General features: G+C 45.7%; 1 protein-coding gene across 1 annotated transcript; it reads right to left on the bottom strand.

Moving 5' to 3' along the window:
* Positions 1 to 2,637: 2,637 nt before the first annotated feature.
* On the bottom strand, positions 2,638 to 13,604 carry LOC144247730 (uncharacterized). The gene is made up of 21 exons (XM_077789201.1): positions 13,596 to 13,604; positions 13,093 to 13,269; positions 12,763 to 12,873; positions 12,000 to 12,255; positions 11,841 to 11,944; positions 11,213 to 11,365; positions 10,877 to 10,987; positions 10,224 to 10,365; positions 9,550 to 10,055; positions 8,908 to 9,084; positions 8,578 to 8,688; positions 7,815 to 8,070; positions 7,656 to 7,759; positions 7,029 to 7,181; positions 6,697 to 6,807; positions 6,058 to 6,199; positions 5,320 to 5,885; positions 4,626 to 4,808; positions 4,293 to 4,403; positions 3,252 to 3,390; positions 2,638 to 2,744 (listed from the first exon to the last, which is right to left on the bottom strand). The coding sequence occupies exons 1-21, from the start codon at positions 13,602 to 13,604 to the stop codon at positions 2,638 to 2,640; spliced, it is 3,729 nt and encodes a 1,242-aa protein (XP_077645327.1).
* Positions 13,605 to 15,584: the final 1,980 nt, after the last annotated feature.

The following is a 15,584-nucleotide window of genomic DNA, read 5'->3' as shown; positions in this document are numbered from 1 at the left end:
TCATCACAGAGCCTCTTCAGGAGAGTCACACCTGATTATGGACTAAGGGCTGATTTGAGAAAGGGACCAGAAACTAAAGGTAGCAAAACATGTGTGAGGGAGGAGCAGTGACATGGGGCATTTTATATCCCCTGTTGTTTGGGAAGTAGATTTTAATCTTTCTCTGAATTTGATATACAGAGCCGTGGCCCAGGAGCCTGTGCTCATTTGGATTTGTTTCTTTGCTGTGCCTTTTTCAGGTTTCAGAAGCAGCACTCCCAGAGGAGCTCACTTCCCAATTCCCCAAGTGCTTTGTATTTGACAGTTCTGCCAGTCCCCGTGTGCTGATTGTGCCCTTGGCTGCAGTTCAGGGTAGGTTTGCACACTAAAGCTTCCTGTGTAGTGCCAGACTGGCCTGATGGGGACTCAGTGTCTCTCTGATCTGATGTCTCTGAACACTCTTCTCCTCTGCCATCCATTGCCAAGGATCATTATTGCAGCTTTTCCTGGAAAAGCCAGGGGATCTTACTTTGTTTGGGAAGGGGAGGCCCAGTTGTCACTTGTGCTGCTCAGGGCCACACTCTGTCCTTGTGCTCCTGCCTGGCGCCTTGCTGGAGCTCTGTGAGTGCTGAGGAGGTGCAGCAGTCTGCCAGCTGTGAGCAGAGTGCTCGGCTTTTCATCTGTTTCACATCCACTTCATCCTTTACTCGAGGTGTCAAATACAGTGAATGAAAGCGATAAACTACCAAGAGGGGGGATTTACAGGTCTTCTAATCAGACTGATTTGTGGATGTCAAATGGAGACAGGTTATGGCCTTATCTTCCAAGATACCAAACACACATCAAAGTCTTATTTTCATATGTTTATGTATGTTTTGTAAGAAAGTCCTCTTTTAGCCTCTGGAAATTCCATCAATTGAGCCCTCCTCAAGAGAGGCGAGACAAACCGAGCTGTACAATCCTCCTCCCTCCAGTGTCATTAGCAATGAGTTGGAAAGCAGCTTTGTCCCCGGCTGCCACCAGTCCAAGCCAACTTGGCCATTACAGAAATGGAACCCTGACCCTCCACATTTTCCCTCAGCTCCTGAGCACTTGAGCAGTTTGTGTGGCAAATGCAGATCTCAGGCACTTGCCATTAGCACAGCTTATGTAACCAGTGACAGTATCCAGGAAAAAGGACAGGTGTAGGGGGCTTTGCATAAAAAACCCTGTTTTATTTCAGTGCAGGTTTGTCTCTGTGTCCTTTTTAAAGCTCTGCTCAAGGCATTCTGATTCTGTAGTAAATTCTCGTCCCACTGTGCAGCAACCTCCCAAGGGTAAGAAACATTCCAGATTTCACCCTTTCCTCAAATGACTGTTTCATTCTGTGCACACACATTTTCATGTGTTTTTTCTACTCCTTGCAGTCTAGCAAGAGTAGAAGTGATGAAAATATTTCTGATTTCATCCTTTAAGCTGGAGCTTGAGGGTTTTCTTGTAAGTATGGAATGTGATTAATTCTGTCCTTGAGCCACAGTTTTCTAGGCTATGTCATGCTACCTTTATCTAGAACATGGCATGCCCACCTGAATGCAAATGCAAGCATGCAGAATTATGTTGATTTTTAGAGGTGTTGCTTCACTCTTTACCTTTTCTCCTACTACGTGCTGACTCCCTGGTAAAGTAAATATGTATGAAAAGTACCTGGAGAAAAACCCCATGTGTCACCTTGAGAGTTTATTGTGATCATATAATCTCAGCCTAACTTGATTGAAATCTTCCTTTTACATGTTTAAATTTCTGTTTGTTAATCAGACTTGAACTGAAATGCTGCAATTTTGCTTTTCACTTGAAGCTCAGGGTTCCCCTGTTTACCTGGTTTTTAGTGGATGACTAGTGTCAAATAATGGGTCAAAATTTTCTGGCAATTTTATAAGTAAAGATTAATTCTGTAGCTATATAAAGTAGAAGTACATGGGGATTGACATTTTGTCAAATTCTCTTGTTAGCTCAGCAGAAACATTACTCTGTTCCTAGCTTGATTTGTGTCCAATTCATACTACTGAACACTGGGAGGATCTCATAGAGAGAATCTGGAATTTGTTTCATCCACGTCAGTGTTCAACGTGATGTCCTGTAGCCAGTCTTTGCTATGCACTGGAAAATGGAGGGCTCTATAAGAACAACATGATACATTCCACAGAGACTGCCCTTGCCCTAAAGAAGGCAAATTCACTGCTTTGCCCTTCTTTCTTTCTGCCTTTTGTGCCACCTGAATCAAGATTCTTAACGTGAGGCATCTTTCCCCAAACTGGGAAAGAAGGTCCTAACTGTGAATGCTTTATTTGTACCATACACACCGTGGGGCTTGCCCAGCTCTTTGTCTGTGCCCTGTGTTGAGAGCTGGCAATGAAAAGAGCATTTGAAGGGCTCAAATGGGGCAGAAGTGAGACAATAAAAATATTTCCATGGAAATTTCAAAGATGATTGAAGGGTAGAGTAATGAGAAACAAGCCAGAGGTCATCTATGCAAAAGGTTTTTAATTGAAAGCTCTAGTCAACAAATGATCTGTTTCAGCTTCTGAACCATGAAGAACAAAACTCTTGAAAGAAGAGATGTCAGGGAAGGACGGTATCAGGGTTGGCTTTGGGCAGCGGCTCCGAAGGCTGGATCTCAGTTCAAGAAAGGTAAGGGTTTCCGACCTGTCCATTGCCACTGCAATACCTCAGCTCCACAAGTCTCAAGACGTTAAGTGCAATGCATGGTTGTTGATTGTATTGGGGTACTTTAAAAAAACAAACAAAAAAATTACAATTAATTAATGGGGAAGATATTCTTAGGTTATCGATTAGAGCTCATTTTTGTTGCTTGAAGTAACCTAGGTAGTCCATAGCCGCTATATAAGAAATCATTGAATAGACAAAGAATCTCTTTGAAGTGATGATAAAACACTGGGTCTGTAATACAGAAATGAGAGAACAAAGGTGCTTAGAGCTACCCTTTCTCTTAATGTAGACATTGCTGAGGATGTCAGTGTGCAAAATCCTACGCAATAACTTAAGCCACCTTGAATTTCACAGAAAGGGCTAGCAGTGGTATAGATTAGGTCATTTGTGGAAGCTGTGACTCTGCCCTTGTTTTGGTCCTGAGCTTTGGAGATGTCGAACCCTTTGTGCAACTGGTTGGTTTCTCTGCAGCTCAAGGTAGAGGAGCAGCAATTGTGCATTGGTCATTCCCCAAGGGAAACAAATGCCAGGTCACTCAGAGACAGAATTCTTTTGCTTGCACTCACCATGAACCTCATAAGCCATGTAGGTGGTGAGTCCACTGCACATAGAGAAGACATCTGATCCATAAGACTGGAGGTTGCTGACCAATCCATTGGTGACAAAGGTGATCTCCTTGGTCGGTCTTCCAAAACCGAACAGGTTCTAAACAACAAATACCAGCATTCAGCAAGTTCTCAGGAACTGGTTCCCTTCTAAGCCTCTTCCTAGCACTGGAAGGATGACTTGGGGCTGGGTGTTTGAGTCCAAACTGCCTTTTAATCCCCTGGGGGCCTGTGGGACCACTGGCAAGCCTTGAAGGCAGCTGCAAAGGCAGAGCTCTTTCTAAGGGAGTCAAACCTTGAAGCAAGCCATGATCTATAGCTAAAGCTGAATCTTTTTGCTACGCCTTTACTGATAACACTCTGCAAGTTTTCTTCTGCCCTCTATGTGTTCTTGTTCTTGAAAGACTTGGTTTTTTTAAGGACTCAATTCTGAGTCTTCAGTGGCAGCCAGTGCCTGCCAAAGGTGAGTATGCTAAACACTGATCCCATTTTTAAAAGGTCTGCATTAATTTAGTGGGCAGAGCTCACGTTAACATGGTACTTGTTTGCAAACATTTTGAAAGATGATTTAAAATTTTTAGCTTATTGGGATATTTGTTCTTAATCAGCTACATCTAAACCAAAGAAATTAATTTTTTTACCATGCAAGGAATGGAAGAATATAAAGGGCACCTTACCACATATCTACATTCTTGGATCATAAAAGAGTATTAAAAAGAGGTAAGCATAAAAACTCATTGCAAATTATGTAAAAATTACCCAGCATATCTACAACGTTAATTAAAAATGAGAAATATTAACCTTAAAGATATTATTCTTATTTTTGAACCTTTTAAAATAAAATATAATTCAAAATAAATTGAACTACATAATTAACAGTGTGATAGAAATCACTTCTGAACATCTAATGCTTTTAAAGGCTTTGAAAATAGCAGGCTTCCACAGCTGTTTACGTTCAAATACTGAGCAACATTCCAAGTGACTCCTCCATTAAATTCTTACCCTCCTCTCTGCAGCCACTCTGACAAGTGCAGCAAACGTAGGCATCTCACTCCTGTTCATGGTGGAAATGTAGCATGTTCTCTCTGGCATCACTTTTGTTGCAATGACACCCTGCAAAATAAAATTATTTAGCACTCGCAATTCAGTATTTTTCCAACTGTGAACACTAGAATAAAGTTTGGATTCAAACAATAATAAATGCCAAGAGTTTCTACCCAATATCATGGTCTCAAAAATTTAAGATAAAGGCAACAATCCCAGCCACTGGGCCAGCTGTATGAGCAGCCAATCTCATTGTATACTTTTTGAACAAGCCCCCTCCCTGCCACTCACCGTGTTGTAGTTCCAGATGGTTTTCCAGGATAAATGGTTGCTCTTTTGCTCTATAATTGCCCTTTGTGTTTGGCTATTGATGCTTATGCTTTGTGAGACGCCAGAGATGGAGATATGAGAGTTCCCACCAGAGATGGAGATGTGGGAATCTCCATCAGAGATGATTTGTTGGTTGTTATCCCACTGCAGAGATAAGAAAACCACATGTTTTCAGAAAAACAAATATTTTCAGACTGTGCAAGTAGCTACATCTCACACCATGTATGTACAAAAAATCCTTGCAAAAAATATTCAGCGCTTTGATCTAGGGAGGGATAGCAGTAGAGGTGTATTTTCAAGTGAGGGAGAGAGATTTAAAATAAAAAAATAAACAAACAAAAAAAGTTGTGGCATTTCGAAGAGGATATAAGAATTCTTTTCATGGATTCAGTGAATCACTGCTGCATCTGACAGCTGTCACTTCCTGCCTTTAGACATTGATACAAGCTAGAGCAATGACCAGAGTAAATCCACAGTCAAGGTCTCTGATGGAAACCATTGCTCAATCAGTCATCTTTTAAAGCATCCCCACGTTCAGGCAGGAACATCCAACAAGATTAGATGCCAGGCAAGAAGGGCATTAGGGTTGGCTTTGGGCAGTAGCTCGGGTTACCATCCTTTGGGCTCATGAAAGGAATGCCTAACGTTTTCTCACCTGTCCAGTGCCATTCCAATTGCCATTCCAATTGCCATTGCCGTTCCAATTGTTGTTCCAGTTGCCATTACCATTCCAAATGTTGTTCCAGTTGCCATTGCCATTCCAGTTGTTGTTCCAGTTGCCATTGCCATTCCAGTTGCCATTGCCAATGCCATTCCAGTTGTTGTTCCAGTTGCCATTGCCATTCCAATCGTTGTTCCAATTGCCATTGCCAATGCCATTGCCATTCCAATTGCCATTCCAATTGCCATTCCAGTTGCCATTCCAGTTGTTGTTCCAATTGCCATTCCCATTCCATTGGCCATTCCATTGGCCATTGCCATTGCCATTCCAGTTGTTGTTCCAGTGGCCATTGCCAATGCCATTCCATTGGCCATTCCAGTTGCCATTGCCATTGCCATTCCAGTTGCCATTGCCATTCCAGTTGCCATTGCCATTGCCATTCCAATTGCCATTCCATTGGCCATTCCAATTGCCATTGCTATTGCAGTACTGCAGCTCTACAACTCTCAGGACATCCAGGGTAATGCAGGAACCCAGATTCACCTGGGGTCCTTGGAAAGCTGGAAAAGAAAAGATAAATCTGCTTGAGCTGATGCCTAAGAGCTTGGCTGAAGTTCTACAGGAGGGTTTCTTTGGGTTTTGAGGTGGAAGAGCAGCAATTGTGCCTTTGTCATGCCCCAAGGACAATAAAGGCCAGTTCATAACCCTCAGAATTCGCATGCTTTCACTCACTGTGGACTTCAGAAGCCAGGTAGGTGGTGACTCCACTGCACATAGCCGCGATGTTTATTCCGTAGGAGTAGAGGTTGTTGACCAGTCCATTGGTGACAAAGGTGATTCTCTTGGTAGGTCTTCCAAAACCGCCAATCAGGTTCTGAACATCAAAAACCGGCATTCAGCAGTTGCATGCCAGAAGCTGGCTCCTGCCAGGGCTCTGGGAGGACAACTCTGCACTTAAGTTTGATTCCCACCTGCCTCTGGGGACATTTTGTAATCCCCAGGGGGGCCTGTGGGGCCACGAATAGGCCTTGAATGTAGCTGCAAAGGCTGAGCTTGTTCTACAGCAGTCAAGGTGCAGTGAACTTGAGGGGATGTGGCGGAACAACAAAGGCACTAAACGGTTTCACAAAGGACAGGTTTGCCCAGCAAGCTGCAATGGCCAACATCCTCAGGAGAAGTGGGAAAGAGAATGATGCAACCGTTTCTTTATGGAAAGCATTTCTGCTATGCATTTCTCCACTTCATTACTTTTAAGAAAAAGGAAACTCTGTCACTAGGTACAACCTGACCTTATCTAGAAATAAAAAGCACATGAAGAAATGGCCCAATGATCCCTATGGCCAGGAATACACTGCTCCTTTGGAAGCTTACCCTGCTCTCTTGTGCCAGGCGGGCCAGGTTATCAAAGCGGGGCATCTCATTTCTGTTCATGATGGAAATGTAGCAGGTGTTCTGTTGCGTGACTTTGGTTGCAATGACGCCCTGTGAAATGAAATTATACAGCACTCACAATTCTGTTTTTACCAACAGCTAATATAGGGATAAAGTTAGGATGGAAAGCCAACTAACAAATGCTGAGTGTTAGTGCCCAAAAGTGTGGACTCCAATCATTCAGAATTAAGAAACAATCACCATCCCGGGGCCAACTGTATGAACAGCCGGACTCCTTGCGTGGTTTTTGTAGCCCCCTTATTGCCACTGACCGTGTTGTAGTTCCAGATGGTTTTCCAGGACCCGCTGATGTTCCTTCTCTCAATGATTGCCACACGCCATTGCCTGTTGATGGTCACAATTTGGGACTGGCCACCAATGATGACTTGCGTGTGGTTGAAGATGCCGCTGGGAATCTGCTGAGACTAAAAAGGCAAGGGAAAGAAGATGTTTTGCCTTTGAAGGTAGACATTGATATCCCAAAGCTTCCCAAAAAATCCCTCCTACAATGGAAGAAGTTTTGCCCCCAGGGAGTGCTGGCACTACCCTCAGTCTTTTGCAAAGGACCCAGGATCAAGGCAGTGGCAGTGGGCAGAGGCCTTAAGAATTCTGTTCTGGATTCTGTGAATCATTGCTGCATCTGACAGCTGCCACCTGCTGCCGTTAGAGGCTGATGCATTCTAGATCACTGGCCAGAGTAAATCCACGTTCAACAGCTTGGTTGGAAACCACTGTTCACCCACTGGTCCCTTTAAAGGCACTGAAGCTTCAAGCAGGAACTTCTCAAAAGAGGAAATGCCAGGCAAGAAGGGCTGCACGTTTGGCTTTGGGCAGCAGCTCAGAAGACCCTCACCCCACCCCTATGAGGTTCAAAAATGTAAGGGCTAAGGTTTTCTCACCGGAAAATTGACACTGCCATTGCCAATGCAGTACTGCAGGTCCACAACTCTCAGCACATCCAGGGTAATGCAGGATCCCAGATTCACCTGGGGTCCTTGGAAAGCTGGAAAAGATAAATCTGCTTGAGCTGATGCCTAAGCCCTTGGCTGAAGTTCTACAGGGAGGGATTCTTTGGGTTTTGAGATGGAAGAGCAGCAATTGTGCCCTAGTCATGCTGCAGGAGACAAAAAGGCCAGGTCTGTAGCACTCAGAATTCCCACACTTACACTCACTGTGAACTTCATAAGCCATGTAGGTGGTGAGTCCGCTGCACATAGCCGCAATTTCTATTCCGTAGGAGTTGAGGTTGTTGACCAATCCATTGGTGACAAAGGTGATTCTCTTGGTATGTCTTCCAAAACCGCCAATCATGTTCTAAACATTAAAAACCACCATTCAGCAAGCTTAGTGCAGAGAGGCAATTCCTGCTAGGCCTGCTCCTCTGCAATGATGAATCAGGGCTGGGTGTTTGAGTCCCACCTGCCTCTAGGGACACTTTGTAATCCCCTGGGGGGCCTGTGAGACCACTAGCAAGCCTTGGCAGGTGCTCCAAAGGGACAGAGCTCATTCTAAGGGAGTCATGGTGCATGGAACTTGAGGTGAGATAGAAGCACAAAGAAAGCACTAAAGAGCTCCACAAAGGATGGATTGGCCCAGCAAGCTGCAGAGCTTACCATCCTCCAAGAAAGCGGGGGTGGGAATAATGCAGCATCTTTCTTTTGGAAAACATTCCTGCAACAAATTCCTAGTTTGCATTACGTTTGAGAGAAAGGAAACTCTGCCACAAGACGCAACCTGATCATGTCCAGCAAGAAAAAGCACATGAAGAAATGTCCCAGTGATCTCTACAGCCAGAAACCTGCTACTCCTCCAGAATCTTACCCTGCTCTCTTGTGCCAGGCGGGCCAGGTTATCAAAGCGGGGCATCTCATTTCTGTTCATGATGGAAATGTAGCAGGTGTTCTGTTGCGTGACTTTGGTTGCAATGACGCCCTGTAAAATAAAAGTATTTAGTTCTCAAATTCAATTTCTTTCAAGTATTAATATTGGGATAAAGTTGGGATGGAAAGCATAAATAATGCTGAGATTCACTGCCCCAGACTGTGGACTCTAAAAGTCAAGAATAAAGACACAATCACTGGCTCAGGCCAGCTGTACAAGCATCCAGCCTACTTGGATGATTTTTGAAAGGGTCCTGTCCCTGCCACTCACCGTGTTGTAGTTCCAGACAGTTTTCCAGGACCCGCTGAAGCTCCTTTGCTCAATGACAGCCACACGCCATTGCCTGTTGATGGTCACAATTTGGGACTGGCCACCAATGATGACTTGCGTGTGGTTGAAGATGCTGCCTTGCGTGTTGTTGAAGATGCCACCGGGAAACTGCTGAGACTAAAAAGGCAAGGGAAAGATGTTTTGCCTTTAAAGGTAGCCAGTGATATCCCCAAAGTTTCTGAAAAAGCTCCCTGCCACAATGGAAGAAGTGCTGCACCCAACGGAACACCTGAACTGCCCTCAGACTTTTCCAAAGGACCCAGAATCATGGCTGCAGCAACGGGCAGTGGCCTTAAGAATTCTTTCCATGGATGCAGTGAATCATTGCTGCATCTGACAGCTGTCATTTGTTGCCTTTAGAGGCTGATGCATGCTAGATCACTGCCCACAGTAAATCCATGCTCAAAGGCTTGGATGCAAAGCTCTGCTCTTTCATTGCTCTCTTTCAGCATCTGCACCCACAGGCAGGAACCTCTCAAAAGGGGAGATGCCTGGCCAAAAGGGCATCAGGGTTGGCTTTGGGCACCAACTTGGCTTCCCCCTGATTAGGTTCATGAAATCTACGTGCTAAGGTTTTCTCACCGGGAAATTGCCATTCCAGTTGTTGTTCCAGTTGCCATTGCCATTCCAATTGCCATTGCTATTCCAGTTGTTGTTCCAGATGCCATTGCCATTCCATTGGCCGTTCCAGTTGCCATTGCCATTGCCATTCCAAATGTTGTTCCAGTTGCCATTCCCAATGCCATTCCAGTTGTTGTTCCAGTTGCCATTGCCACTCCAATCGTTGTTCCAGTTGCCATTGCCAATGCCATTGCCATTCCAGTTGCCATTGCCATTGCCATTCCAATTGTTGTTCCAGTGGCCATTGCCATTGCCATTCCAATTGTTGTTCCAGTGGCCATTGCCAATGCCATTCCATTGGCCATTCCAGTTGCCATTGCCATTGCCATTCCAGTTGCCATTGCCATTCCAATTGCCATTCCATTGGCCATTCCAATTGCCATTGCTATTGCAGTACTGCAGCTCTACAACTCTCAGGACATCAAGGGTAATGCAGGATCCCAGATTCACCTGGGGTCCTTGGAAAGCTGGAAAAGAAAAATAAATCTGCTTGAGCTGATGCCTAAGAGCTTGGCTGAAGTTCTACAGGAGGGTTTCTTTGGGTTTTGAGTGGAAGAGCAGCAGGCACCCTCGTCATGCACCAAGGACAATAAAGGCCAGTTCATAACCCTCAGAATTTCAATGCTTTCACTCACTGTGAACTTCAGAAGCCAGGTAGGTGGTGACTCCACTGCACATAGCCGCGATGTTTATTCCGTAGGAGTAGAGGTTGTTGACCAGTCCATTGGTGACAAAGGTGATTCTCTTGGTAGGTCTTCCAAAACCGCCAATCAGGTTCTGAACATCAAAAACCGGCATTCAGCAGTTGCATGCCAGAAGCTGGCTCCTGCCAGGGTTATTCCTAGCTTTGGGAGGAGGACTGTGGACCCAGTGTTTAATTCCCATCTGCCTTTAGAGACACTTTGTAATCCCCTGGGGGCCTGTGGGGCCACAAATAGGCCTTGAATGTAGCTGCAAAGGCTGAGCTTGTTCTACAGCAGTCAAGGTGCAGTGAACTTGAGGGGAAGGGGGAGCAGAACAATAGCCCTGAAGGTCTCCTCAAAGAACAGGTTCACCTAGCAAGCTGCCGAGGACAAAATCCTCATGGAAAGTGGCAAAGGGAATGATGCAGCCCTATTCTTCTTCTGGCAAAGCATTCCGACAAAGCATTTCTCATCTTCATTACTTTTAAGAGAAAGGAAACTCTGTCACTAGGGACAACCTGATCATGTCCAGAAAGAGAAAGCACATGAAGAAATGGCCCAGTGATCTCTACAGCCAGGAACCTGCTACTCCTCTGGAATCTTACCCTGCTCTCTTGTGCCAGGCGGGCCAGGTTATCAAAGCGGGGCATCTCGCTTCTGTTCATGATGGAAATGTAGCAGGTGTTCTGTTGCGTGACTTTGGTTGCAATGACACCCTGTGAAATGAAATTATTCAACACTCACAATTCTGTTTTTATCAACGGCTAGTATTGGGATAAATTTGCAATGGAAACACTAACTAGCAAATGCTGAGTGTTAGTGCCTCAGACTGTGGACTCCAAACATTCAGAATAAAGAAACAATCACCATCCCTGGGCCAGCTGTATGAACAGCCAGATACCTTGGATGCCTTTTGACAGAGACCCCTTATTGCCACTGACCGTGTTGTAGTTCCAGATGGTTTTCCAGGACCCGCTGATGTTCCTTCTCTCAATGATTGCCACACGCCATTGCCTGTTGATGGTCACAATTTGGGACTGGCCACCAATGATGACTTGCGTGTGGTTGAAGATGCCGCTGGGAATCTGCTGAGACTAAAAAGGCAAGGGAAAGAAGATGTTTTGCCTTTGAAGGTAGACATTGATATCCCAAAGCTTCCCAAAAAATCCCTCCTACAATGGAAGAAGTTTTGCCCCCAGGGAGTGCTGGCACTACCCTCAGTCTTTTGCAAAGGACCCAGGATCAAGGCAGTGGCAGTGGGCAGAGGCCTTAAGAATTCTGTTCCTGGATTCCGTGAATCATTGCTGCATCTGACAGCTGCCACTTGCTGCCGTTAGAGGCTGATGCATTCTAGATCACTGGCCAGAGTAAATCCACGTTCAACAGCTTGGTTGGAAACCACTGTTCACCCACTGGTCCCTTTAAAGGCACTGAAGCTTCAAGCAGGAACTTCTCAAAAGAGGAAATGCCAGGCAAGAAAGGCTGCATGGTTGGCTATGGGCAGCAGCTCAGAAGACCCTCACCCCACCCCTATGAGGTTCAAAAATGTAAGGGCTGAGGTTTTCTCACCGGAAAATTGACACTGCCATTGCCAATGCAGTACTGCAGGTCCACAACTCTCAGCACATCCAGGGTAATGCAGGATCCCAGATTCACCTGGGGTCCTTGGAAAGCTGGAAAAGATAAATCTGCTTGAGCTGATGCCTAAGCCCTTGGCTGAAGTTCTACAGGGAGGGATTCTTTGGGTTTTGAGATGGAAGAGCAGCAATTGTGCCCTAGTCATGCTGCAGGAGACAAAAAGGCCAGGTCTGTAGCACTCAGAATTCCCACACTTACACTCACTGTGAACTTCATAAGCCATGTAGGTGGTGAGTCCGCTGCACATAGCCGCAATTTCTATTCCGTAGGAGTTGAGGTTGTTGACCAATCCATTGGTGACAAAAGTGATTCTCTTGGTATGTCTTCCAAAACCGCCAATCATGTTCTAAACATTAAAAACCACCATTCAGCAAGCTTAATGCAGAGAGGCGATTCCTGTTAGGCCTGCTCCTCTGCAATGATGAATCAGGGCTGGGTGTTTGAGTCCCACCTGCCTCTAGGGACACTTTGTTATCCCCTGGGGGGCCTGTGAGACCACTAGCAAGCCTTGGCAGGTGCTCCAAAGGGACAGAGCTCATTCTAAGGGAGTCATGGTGCATGGAACTTGAGGTGAGATAGAAGCACAAAGAAAGCACTAAAGAGCTCCACAAAGGATGGATTGGCCCAGCAAGCTGCAGAGCATAACATCCTCCAGGAAAGCGGGGGTGGGAATAATGCAGCATCTTTCTTTTGGAAAACATTCCAGCAACAAATTCCTAATTGGCATTACGTTTGAGAGAAAGGAAACTCTGCCACAAGACGCAACCTGATCATGTCCAGCAAGAAAAAGCACATGAAGAAATGTCCCAGTGATCTCTACAGCCAGAAACCTGCTACTCCTCCAGAATCTTACCCTGCTCTCTTGTGCCAGGCGGGCCAGGTTATCAAAGCGGGGCATCTCATTTCTGTTCATGATGGAAATGTAGCAGGTGTTCTGTTGCGTGACTTTGGTTGCAATGACGCCCTGTAAAATAAAAGTATTTAGTTCTCAAATTCAATTTCTTTCAAGTATTAATATTGGGATAAAGTTGGGATGGAAAGCATAAATAATGCTGAGATTCACTGCCCCAGACTGTGGACTCTAAAAGTCAAGAATAAAGACACAATCACTGGCTCAGGCCAGCTGTACAAGCATCCAGCCTACTTGGATGATTTTTGAAAGGGTCCTGTCCCTGCCACTCACTGTGTTGTAGTTCCAGACGGTTTTCCAGGACCCGCTGAAGCTCCTTTGCTCAATGACAGCCACACGCCATTGCCTGTTGATGGTCACAATTTGGGACTGGCCACCAATGATGACTTGCGTGTGGTTGAAGATGCTGCCTTGCGTGTTGTTGAAGATGCCACCGGGAAACTGCTGAGACTAAAAAGGCAAGGGAAAGATGTTTTGCCTTTAAAGGTAGCCAGTGATATCCCCAAAGTTTCTGAAAAAGCTCCCTGCCACAATGGAAGAAGTGCTGCACCCAAAGGAACACCTGAACTGCCCTCAGACTTTTCCAAAGGACCCAGAATCATGGCTGCAGCAACGGGCAGTGGCCTTAAGAATTCTTTCCATGCATTCCGTGAATCATTGCTGCATCTGACAGCTGTCATTTGTTGCCTTTAGAGCCTGATGAATGCTAGATCACTGCCCACAGTAAATCCATGCTCAAAGGCTTGGATGCAAAGCTCTGCTCACTCATTGCTCACTTTCAGCATCTGCACCCACAGGCAGGAACCTCTCAAAAGGGGAGATGCCTGGCCAAAAGGGCATCAGGGTTGCCTTTGGGCACCGACTTGGCTTCCCCCTGATTAGGTTCATGAAATCTACGTGCTAAGGTTTTCTCACCGGGAAATTGCCATTCCAGTTGTTGTTCCAGTTGCCATTGCCATTCCAATTGCCATTGCCATTCCAGTTGTTGTTCCAGATGCCATTGCCATTCCATTGGCCGTTCCAGTTGCCATTGCCATTGCCATTCCAAATGTTGTTCCAGTTGCCATTCCCAATGCCATTCCAGTTGTTGTTCCAGTTGCCATTGCCACTCCAATCGTTGTTCCAGTTGCCATTGCCAATGCCATTGCCATTCCAGTTGCCATTCCAATTGCCATTCCAGTTGCCATTGCCATTGCCATTCCAATTGTTGTTCCAGTGGCCATTGCCAATGCCATTCCATTGGCCATTCCAGTTGCCATTGCCATTGCCATTCCAGTTGCCATTGCCATTGCCATTCCAATTGCCATTCCATTGGCCATTCCAATTGCCATTGCTATTGCAGTACTGCAGCTCTACAACTCTCAGGACATCAAGGGTAATGCAGGATCCCAGATTCACCTGGGGTCCTTGGAAAGCTGGAAAAGAAAAATAAATCTGCTTGAGCTGATGCCTAAGAGCTTGGCTGAAGTTCTACAGGAGGGTTTCTTTGGGTTTTGAGTGGAAGTACAGCAGGCAACATCGTCATGCACCAAGGACAATAAAGGCCAGTTCATAACCCTCAGAATTTCAATGCTTTCACTCACTGTGAACTTCAGAAGCCAGGTAGGTGGTGACTCCACTGCACATAGCCGCGATGTTTATTCCGTAGGAGTAGAGGTTGTTGACCAATCCATTGGTGACAAAGGTGATTCTCTTGGTAGGTCTTCCAAAACCGCCAATCAGGTTCTGAACATCAAAAACCGGCATTCAGCAGTTGCATGCCAGAAGCTGGCTCCTGCCAGGGTTATTCCTAGCTTTGGGAGGAGGACTGTGGACCCAGTGTTTAATTCCCATCTGCCTTTAGAGACACTTTGTAATCCTCTGGGGGTCTGTGGGGCCACGAATAGGCCTTGAATGTAGCTGCAAAGGCTGAGCTTGTTCTACAGCAGTCAAGCTGCAGTGAACTTGGGGGGAAGGGGGAGCAGAACATAGTCCTGAAGGACTCCTCAAAGAACAGGTTCACCTAGCAAGCTGCAGAGGACAAAATCCTCATGGAAAGTGGCAAAGGGAATGATGCAGCCCTATTCTTCTTCTGGCAAAGCATTCCGACAAAGCATTTCTCATCTTCATTACTTTTAAGAGAAAGGAAACTCTGTCACTAGGGACAACCTGATCATGTCCAGAAAGAGAAAGCACATGAAGAAATGGCCCAGTGATCTCTACAGCCAGGAACCTGCTACTCCTCTGGAATCTTACCCTGCTCTCTTGTGCCAGGCGGGCCAGGTTATCAAAGCGGGGCATCTCGCTTCTGTTCATGATGGAAATGTAGCAGGTGTTCTGTTGCGTGACTTTGGTTGCAATGACACCCTGTGAAATGAAATTATTCAACACTCACAATCCTGTTTTTATCAACGGCTAGTATTGGGATAAATTTGCAATGGAAACACTAACTAGCAAATGCTGAGTGTTAGTGCCTCAGACTGTGGACTCCAAACATTCAGAATAAAGAAACAATCACCATCCCTGGGCCAGCTGTATGAACAGCCAGATACCTTGGATGCCTTTTGACAGAGACCCCTTATTGCCACTGACCGTGTTGTAGTTCCAGATGGTTTTCCAGGACCCGCTGATGTTCCTTCTCTCAATGATTGCCACACGCCATTGCCTGTTGATGGTCACAATTTGGGACTGGCCACCAATGATGACTTGCGTGTGGTTGAAGATGCCGCTGGGAATCTGCTGAGACTAAAAAGGCAAGGGAAAGAAGATGTTTTGCCTTTGAAGGT

This window comes from Lonchura striata, chromosome 32 (assembly GCF_046129695.1).
Source record: "Lonchura striata isolate bLonStr1 chromosome 32, bLonStr1.mat, whole genome shotgun sequence".
In the NCBI taxonomy this organism is placed as follows: domain Eukaryota; kingdom Metazoa; phylum Chordata; class Aves; order Passeriformes; family Estrildidae; genus Lonchura; species Lonchura striata.
Note: the sequence above shows the minus strand (reverse complement) of the source record. Positions and strands in the feature narration are given on the sequence as shown.

Coding starts and splice junctions, on each gene's coding strand:
- LOC144247730 (XM_077789201.1), bottom strand. Junction 11,945..11,999: donor AACCCAAAGAATCCCTCCCT/GTAGAACTTCAG, acceptor TATCTTTTCCAG/CTTTCCAAGGACCCCAGGTG. Junction 2,745..3,251: donor CATGGCTTATGAGGTTCATG/GTGAGTGCAAGC, acceptor GTTTTTTTAAAG/TACCCCAATACAATCAACAA.